General features: G+C 41.7%; 1 protein-coding gene across 1 annotated transcript; it reads left to right on the plus strand.

Annotated features, from left to right (window-relative positions):
- Nucleotides 1–5,324: 5,324 nt before the first annotated feature.
- Nucleotides 5,325–6,272, plus strand: LOC146809813 (olfactory receptor 5V1-like). The gene has a single exon (XM_085614907.1). It carries the CDS (start codon nt 5,325–5,327, stop codon nt 6,270–6,272), a length of 948 nt encoding a protein of 315 aa, XP_085471033.1.
- The last annotated feature ends 3,151 nt before the right edge of the window (nt 6,273–9,423 follow it).

A 9,423-nucleotide genomic window follows, 5' to 3' on the forward strand; every position in this document is an offset into this window, starting at 1 on the left:
CCTCTCATTGTCCTCCTCACCCTCGACCCGACCAGGCAAGTTGTGACATCCTTTCTTTCAAATATCTCCTGAACAGGCTTGTGATCAGACAGTATCATAAAATGTATATCCCACAAGAATTGTTTACATTTTTGTATTGCCTAATACACAGCTAGTGTTGCGGGGATTCTGCTCATGCACAGAACTATGCACAGGAAACCAGGACCTCAGTGAATTGTGGTGTACCAAAAAACTCACCTCAGTACCCAGAACCCCTATCCGACTAGCATCAGTGTCTCATTCATTCTCCGTATTACAGCAAAGCTACCAATGATTAGACAACCCAGTACAAGCGACTTAGGGTACTTTCAGTAATTGTGGGAATCAAGAACACTCTTTCGTTTCTATTCAAATATATCAGTCCACAACATGAGTAATCAGAGACACAGAAAAGTTTAAAATGTTTATTTTCAACTACGTGCTCTAAGATGCAGTATTTTGGCTAACATAAGCAGGCAAATGATTAGAAATAAAACAATCAGCATTGTTACAATTCCATAAAACACAAAGGGAGAAATCATAATATAATGATAGTGGAAACAGGTCTTATAGTGCCTTGTGTACCACCCTTCCCTGGCAAGAAGCTAGTTTTATAATAATAGAAGGTCTCTAGGTTTGAATGGGGAACACCATACCTCCAAGATCAGCTTAGGTGAATCACATCACAGGATCAGCAATGCTCTCTGTAGCTGGAAAGGTTTTCTCCAAGTGCCAGCATCATGCATGCAATGCAATATTAAAGGCACCCGAGTTTCAGATATTTGCAGCTGTGTGCGTGTTGTGTCTAGAGCGTGGGCCGATCAACCTGGATCAACAGCATACATTGTTATTTGGCCTTGAAGGCTTCTGCACACAGTGTGCAGACTGAGGTCGCAGTGTAAGTCTAGGGATGTCAAAAACAGACCGTTCTCATGTGAATAAAGGTAAGCAAGCAGTTTTACTTACAATAACAGTTACCTGTAGTGTCGTGTGCAAAAGCGGCAAAGTGGCAAGATGGCGTTTAAACTTCTAAAAAGCTCATGCTAACATAGCAATGTGTGCAAGCAGAACCCTGTCTTCACCACACTAGAGCCTCCTTTTCAATGGTGAAATAACTTGTCCCTGCAACCTTCAAGGATCTAGAGGCCAAAGCTGTTGTGACTTCTGCTCCCTGTTGATTCTGCTCCAGCATAGAATCATGACCTTTCTCGCTTGCATCAGTCACAATCCAGCAAGGCCAAACTGGAAAACAACTCTTTAAACTTTGCACAGAGGCCAAAGTCGGCTTAAGATCATGAAACTTGTGTTGGCATTCCTCACTCCAATTACATTGGACTCCCTTTTAAAGAAGCAAACAAATGGCAGAAGAACAACTAACAAAGTTAGGGACAACCCTTGTATGGATTTTGCCATGCCAAGAAATGTTTGGACTTCCTCCTTCTTGAAAGTCAGAAATGGTCCTCACAAGATCATCTTTGGACTTGATGCCATCCTTTGATATGATGTGGACTAAATATGAAATTTAAGAACAACTGAATTTGCACTTCCTAATTTTGAGAGTTATGCTCTTATTGCTCAAAATCTGCAATACCTACCTAAAAGTCATTAAATGCTCTTTATTGGTGGAATTAAAAATTAGCACATCATCCTGAAAAAACTTCACACCTGACATTCCACCAAAAATGTCAGTCATGTGTCTCTGGAAAATGAAATTTGTGGAACAGAGACCAAATGGCATTCTATTGAATCAATATACTTCAAGCTGTGGGATAAAGGAGGTGAGATTTTTCGGTTCCTCACAAAGCCTGGCCTGGTGGTAAGCTGAGGTTAAGGCAAGCTTTGTGAAGATTGTGACTGTTCCAGCAAAGTGATAATCTCCATTATATTTGGCAAAGAAAACCTGTCTACAATTTCTTCTTTATTTAGGCCTCTGGTGTAAACACATAACCTTATATCACCAGTAGGTTTAGTGGCTCCCACAACAGACACTACCCATTGAGTAGCTTCAAGCTGTTCAAATATTCCTTTTGTATCCAATCTGTATAGCTTTGCTTTTACTTCAGCTTGCAAACTTAATGGAATATTTTCACCTTGGAAACTACTGGTGTAGCACACTTTTCAATATTATGGGATGAGCATATCCCTTCATACATCCTAGTTAATTAGAAAAGACGTTTGAAATTATTGCTGTAATTCACTAGGTAGGACATCTAGTTTCCTGATCTGAACATGAGAGCCAGTACTTTGGTCACGATATACCCAACATAGTTTGATTGGTCAGCTTAAAACTATATTACCTTTGACAGGCACATCCATGTTACCTAAGGCAAGATTAGCGCAGAATTCAATAGAGGCCACAAAATAGTCAATTAATTCTATAGGTTTTACATACTACTTTGGCGGCTGGACAATCTTTAAAACTGTCCATTTGATTGGTTTAACCACATTTAAAGCATACAATCTTAGGTTTAGCTAATGAAAAATTCATTGTTTTGCTTTTACTGGAAATAGATTGAACAGAAGAAGCAATCTTTTTTTATTTTCAGTTCACTTGTTTAGCAGTACATATAATTTAATTAAGCATGGGATCACTTTTAGACCAAAGTTCCTCTCTTATTTTATCAGAGTTACACTCTAACATAAATTGGTCACAAATTCTCTCTTCAGTGCTTGCATCAAAATTACATGAAGATATTAGTTTGTGAAGAGTTCTTACATATTCTTCAACAGATTCTTTCACCCCTTGTTTTCTTTTACCAAATTAATAACATTGCAACATAATAGAGCTTTTGGGTAAAAAGCAATTGTCTAGCTTGTAATGCAAAGTTCAAACTCATTTAGAGAAGCATCACCCGTTGTAGTTATCACTGAACCATTCTGAAAATGTCTTGCCTTCAGTTTCCCAGCAGTGTATTTAACATTGCAGCCTTTTTTCTGTTTAAAAGTCAGACCTGATACCTTTTAATAATTCATTAAAACAAAATCCATTTGAACCATGGCATAATGAGGTCATCTTGTGAAGTTAAGAAGAAAGGAGGCGAAGCACTATTTTGCATGTTAAAAGTTAATAAAGAAGAAAAGAGGAGTAATGTAGACTACAAAGATTAAAAGAGAGAAATAAAATAAAAGAAAAGAAGTGGGACGAAAAAGATTAATAGGGAAAAATACAAAAAGGCACAAAAATGAATTTAAAATGAAGAACAATAATCATGTAATAATATGAAAGATCACTCGATATAGCACCTCAAATCCCCCTTTTATAGAAAGAGCAGTAAAATAGCAGTGTTTGAGTAATTATAGTTTTCTCTGCAGCTTTTTCTTGCCATGAAGTAGATTAGAGGAAAGTTCCTTAGGTGCAGTGCCAACAGAGGTCAGAATTCAGGATATGCCATGCTCTGGGACATCACAGGGAAATTTGCGACAGCAGGATCAGGCTGCGGCAATATATCAAGGTTAGTGAAAATATCTGAAGAGAAATCGGCCACACCAATGAAACTGAGAGGTCACTCAAATATTATAGAGTAAAGACTGATGAGGTTCACATGCATGGGCCTCACAGAGGAGATGCATGCACTTGTCACACCAAGTGAATTGAATTGAGTGGCCAGTAAGAGATCACTACGCAATAGAGGACGATGAGACTCATGTGCGAGGAGCTTGTGGTGAAGATGCACACACTAGTGAAATTTGGGAGAGCATATGCCGAGCAGTTATGAATCTGTCTCATAACAGGGTACAAGGGTTGCACACGACCATAACTTATTACCAGTGTGAGTTTAAATGTCTCACTACACCCAACCATACAAATATGCATCTTCTAAGTAATGCAGTAAGAGATGCACGGTTAGATGGCAATTTCAGTCTTAAAACCAATGGTGCTCTTCTCCAATGTACAGTTGAGAATAAAATATGTAATTCAAGAGGAAATAACTGGGCACTCCATCAACAACATAACCTAAAATACTCCCATAATGTTTGAAATTGAAGTATCTGACTAAGTAAATGAACAGAAACCTAATTCAGAAGAAGGGATAACACTTTATTGACAAATGAGCAGAAAGTGTTGAAGTTTCTCCTAGAGTTCCAAAGCAGATCATCGCCAATGTGACGAACATTATGTAGGAACAAATAAGACTGTAGAGGCAGCAGAGGTCGGCGACTTCTTGATTTGAAGGATGAAATCCCAACCACAGCCCAGCACTAAGGGGGTCATTAGTATAGTGGGCGGATCGCCACCGCCCATATGGCGGTGGCAATCCGCCCGCTAAAAATCACCACCCGCTTACAAATTCCCCCCGCCACATTACCATGGCGGAGGGGACCCCGGCGGATGGGAAGACCGTCCCCCGGTTTTCCGCCAGTAGGCAATCCGCCCGATTGCCTACCGGGCGGAAAAGCATTTCATATCCATATTACAATGCATGTGGGGACCTGCCTTTCCGTGGCGGCTACCACAGAAAGGCAGGCGGTATTTGACATTGGGGGCCCGTAGCGGGCCCCCAGGGATTCTGGGGGGTGCACATGGGGTACCCTCCTGCATTTCAATGTACAACGTGGCAGGCACTGCGCGGTGCCTGTCATGTTGTGCATTGAAATGCACAACCAGCCTTTGTGGCATTGTGGCGGGCGGTGCTCTCTGCACCGCCCGCCACAATGTTGAAGATGTGCCATGCTCCCGGCAGTGTGGCAGGCGCATACTAATCAGGAGGGCAGGACCGCCGCACCCTCAGCGGGCGGTCCTATTTCCCAAGGGTATGGAGGGTGGACAAAGTCCACCCGCCATACTAATGGGGCCCTTAAGTTCCCAGCTCAGCCACGTTTCTCAAAGCTTTTCTTCCTTTAGAAACATTCTAACATTTTAAATGGGTCATACCACACAGGATAGGTATTTATAAAAATGCTAAACATCTAGAACAAAACCTAAAAGGAGCATCATAAAGGACACTTTACCATAACTAGATAAAACATTTAAATTAGGCTCCATCTCACCTTTAAATCCTGTTTTTGAAACAAGGGGAAATGAGAGTGTGGAGTAAAGAGATGAGCACAAACGGGAGAAAAAAGGGCAGAAAATTAGGGCAAGAGTGCATGAGGGGAGGAAGGAGAGAAGGGAAAAATAAAGATGCATTATTATATTTTATTATGTTTAATGTAAGTTGAAAAATAAGTATTTTAGCTCGCTAAATTGTTGCATGAAATACATGCTTCTTAACAATATTTTTTACCCAATGCAATCTGCTGTTCCCATGAATAATATTTTCCCTTTTTAATTCCCTACAGAAATTACATAATCACCTGATCAAGGCATGCAAAACAAGACCACTGTGGAAGAATTCATTTTGCTTGGCTTCTCTAGCGTCCCAGAGCTTAAAATCACCCTGTTTGTTGTGTTCTTCTTACTCTATCTTTCCATGTTGATGGGTAACTTTCTCATTTTGACCATCACCTGGACTGACCCTCGTCTCAACACACCCATGTACTACTTTCTTCGTCACCTTTCAATTCTTGAAATCTGTTACACATCTGTGACCATCCCCAAAATGTTAGAGAACTTCCTAGCCAAGCGAAATGCCATCCATTATGCTGGTTGTGCTGCCCAGCTATTCTTCTTTATTGCACTTGGTAGTATTGAATGCACTCTGCTTGCTGTCATGGCTTATGACCGGTTTGTTGCCATATGCAACCCCTTAGGATACCATTTAGTTATGAGTAGGTTAGTATGTCATTCGCTGGTGAGCATGTCATGGCTAAGTGGCTTTCTCAATTCCATGGTGCACACAGTCTTCACTTTCCGACTCCCATTCTGCTCCTCAAATCAGGTGAAGCAGTTCTTCTGTGACATTCCACCATTGCTGAGCCTGGTTTGTGCTGACACACACACAAACAAAATGGTGCTCTTTGTAGTTGGGGGTCTGTATGGCTTTGGATCTTTCCTGCTTACTCTCATCTCCTACATCCAAATCATCTCAGCCATACTAAAAATACGTACTAAAGCAGGTCAACGTAAAGCCTTCTCCACCTGCACGTCTCATCTCATCATGGTCAGCCTTTTCTATGGGACCTCCTTCTTCATGTATCTGCGTCCAAACTCCAGTTATTCACTAGCGCAAGAGAAACTGATCCCTGTCTTCTACACTGTGGTCACTCCAACCTTGAACCCAATTATCTACAGTCTACGAAACAAAGAGATCAAAGGGGCACTGAGGAAAATGGTGTATAAAACAATAATGCTGAATAGAAATATTAAAATGTAATGTTCATTCGAGCCACAAAATCCTTTTGCGTTCTTCTGGGGATTTCACCACTGCAGTACTGTTGCTGCCCTTACTGAGCTCATTGCCTTATCCTAACCCTGTGCAGACAGCAAACAGGATGTGTTGCCATCAATCAAAGACTCTCTGCTCTATGAGACTGCCTTATGTGCATCACAAACTCACATACAAAGTAGTGGGGCTTTATTCGCAATAGGCTGTCTGTGTGAAGTCTGTCTGGGTCTTTGCACAAACATAAAGAAGACTAGGCTGAGTAAAGCCTTTTGGTGTAGATCTTAGGAGAAGTGAAGTGTATAAAGGTGTACTATTAAGGAGAAAGCAAAGGAGCATTTGTATACTATATTTATTACTTGGTTGAGATCAAAGCCTGCTGGGCTATTGAGGACTGGTAATATTTGTCTTAGTTTTTCTCTCACTTCTCGATAGCATTAGGATATTTACTGCACTTTCCCATTTTGGTTTGTGTGAGAAATTGGGATAACAGCGATGTGTCCTTCATAAGTAATAGGTCCACAGTTGTCTTATAAATGGGAAACAAGAACCATTGTAGCACTTGACTCTCTCAAGGTAGTGAGGCAAAGCAGTCCCAGCTCAGGGTAGTTGGTGTGGGCTAGCAATCCCAGTTCACTGGCACTCAACAACAACACGCCATATATTTTGTCCAGTACGTGCTTTATCTTTTAAAAGGGAAGATTAGTTTTATTTTACACACACACACACACACACATGCTCATGCACGCATGCACGCACACACACACACACACACACACACACATCATTACAACACTGGTGGACCATGACAATATATGGGGTGTATATTTAAATAAATCAGGACTATTGGCTTTGTCAAGGAGTAACCACATTAATAATAATAGTTTGTCAAGGTAACACATTATATGGGCGACAAGAGTTGCGGTGCTGCCTTGTGCGGCGTGCCATTTCCTTTTGTTTCTTTTATTTTCAATGCTCTTGTCCCTCCTGTAATGCTAGAGACTGAAGAAGGAGACTCAAAGCCCCCAAAATACTAGCCAGCTCCTGGTATGCCTCTCAGGGTGATACAGGAGCAAACTGTTTTTCTTTATGGCTCCAGCCTACTAAGGTAGCTGTTCAGTGTCCTCTTGTAGTAAATTACCATCTGTTGCATGGTATGCCCCCAGATTTTTAGTTCTATCTGTTTTTGATGGCAGTAAAACTCTGTGTACTTTACCCCTAATAACCAATGGCAAAGTGCATGTGCTCCTCCTTTCAAGAAGATGGCAATTTTATACCCCTAATTGGCATATTTAATTTACCTTTAGGACCCCAGTATTTGGCACAAAGTGCACCCAGGGCCTAAAAGTTCAATGTCACTAGTGGACAGCAGCACCCATTGTGCCGCCCGCTACAGTGACAAGGTAAAATATGACTTTAGGCCTACTACTGTAATTTGACTAGAGTAGCTTTTAACTTGCAATTCTATCTGTCAAAATAAAACCATTTTGTCATGTCTAAACCTTCCTAATATTAATACGTCTTACACGGAAAAAGCCTCAAAAGCTATTTTTACTGTAGCAAGGCTCGTTGTTCCATAGATAAACTCTGGGATGCAATTTTATATTAATAATGCTAACTCTGGGTAGGAAACACCAATAAATGTACTCCTTGGAGTCACTTTAATCTTTTATTGAAAGTCCAATCAAGTCTTTTTTAATAAATATTGTAAAAAAGGCATTTTTAAGATGTTACATTTTCTCAGCATTAAGCCTTTGGAGCGTAATTTAGAATAGCCTATAGCTACAGCCCTCCAAGTGCTTAACCCTGAATGACATGTGAAAATTGTTCTCACAGAAAGAAACAAAGGTTTGGGTGTGGGGAGGTGTTATTGTTCATTTGACAGGAAGACCATTTGGGCAGTGCCAAGAAACATAATTATCTTCAAAGGGACCTACCCTATCATAGGGAGATTCCAGGCGACACCTGCCCAGAGCCTTTCTTTGTCTCCCCAGCCAGCCAGGCTCCAGTCCCAGTATGAGGGGAGCTGCACCCAGAACTGGTTTGAAGAGATCACAGAGGAGGGATTGCTCATTTCTTTGGCCACACTTCTGAGAATGGGCACACAGACTCTACATAAGAGGAGAAGGGTGTAATCTTCTTTTTATTTAGGCACAGAGGGGGCCTGTGGTATTGTTTGCAGTAGGGCACAAAGGAAATGCTGCTTATGTAGGTAGGGTAACCCTTGGGAAACTTTCCCCATGGGTTATGGAGGAGCAATGAGTTACCCTTACCTATAGGCTGGTGCCAGGCATAAATGTGGCATCCTTAGTGCCACTCTTTCAACAGTACTGGACCTGTGGAAGACCAGAAGAGGACTGAACCTGGTGTTGGAAACCTGAGAAGAGCCCTGAAGGACTGGACCTGCTCTCCCTCCGGTACCCAGGACAAATAAGTAGACTAAAAGGGTCATAAGGCTGATCTCCTGTTCAAGCTACAGGGAAACAGAAAGCTACAAGAAGCATTTCCCAGAACTACCCAGCTGCCCAGTTCTAATTGGGCCTGACCTGGACTTTGCTAGTGGTTTCTGCTGGATTGAGTTTTGACTCCCAAGTACTGTTCCTCAGCTCCTCAAATGCAGGCTGTGTGAACATGTGCTCATCCTAATATCTTGAGAAACATGGGATTTAGAAACATTTTGACTCCAAAGACCTCCAGAAGTCTGACAAACCTGCCAAGCTGAATTGACCTAAGTGCGGTGTCAATGGGCTGAAGATTCAGGTTTCCCCTACTGGGAGCCTTTGTGCACCTGCAAATCCAATTCAGAGGAACCTCACAGAGAAGGTATCTGGGCTTGTGGTGCCGTCTTTGGCTACAAGCGTCAGCCTTGCCCCAGTGGAGGACTCTGAGCTCTAAAAAAGTTACTAAGTTCGAACTTAGAAAGGCGCCAAAAGTATCCAGTCAGTGTAGGACCTTCCTCGGGCATGAAATTAGAATTTCTCAGATTCAGAGCTTTCTCACAAAATATCAACGGCTTCACCAGGACCTCATCCAGTGGCTATCCATCCTTGTGGAGCCCTCCTCAGTCACATCCCGCTGCATTGCCCCTATGAAGATTTTGGACTTCCATTTCAAAGATTAAGTCCAAAGATAAAACTTCTGA

This window comes from Triturus cristatus, chromosome 7 (assembly GCF_964204655.1).
Source record: "Triturus cristatus chromosome 7, aTriCri1.1, whole genome shotgun sequence".
In the NCBI taxonomy this organism is placed as follows: Eukaryota; Metazoa; Chordata; class Amphibia; order Caudata; family Salamandridae; genus Triturus; species Triturus cristatus.

Bases quoted from the DNA above. Each gene is read 5' to 3' on its own strand.
- LOC146809813 (XM_085614907.1), top strand. From the start codon at position 5,325: ATGCAAAACAAGACCACTGTGGAAGAATTCATTTTGCTTGGCTTCTCT.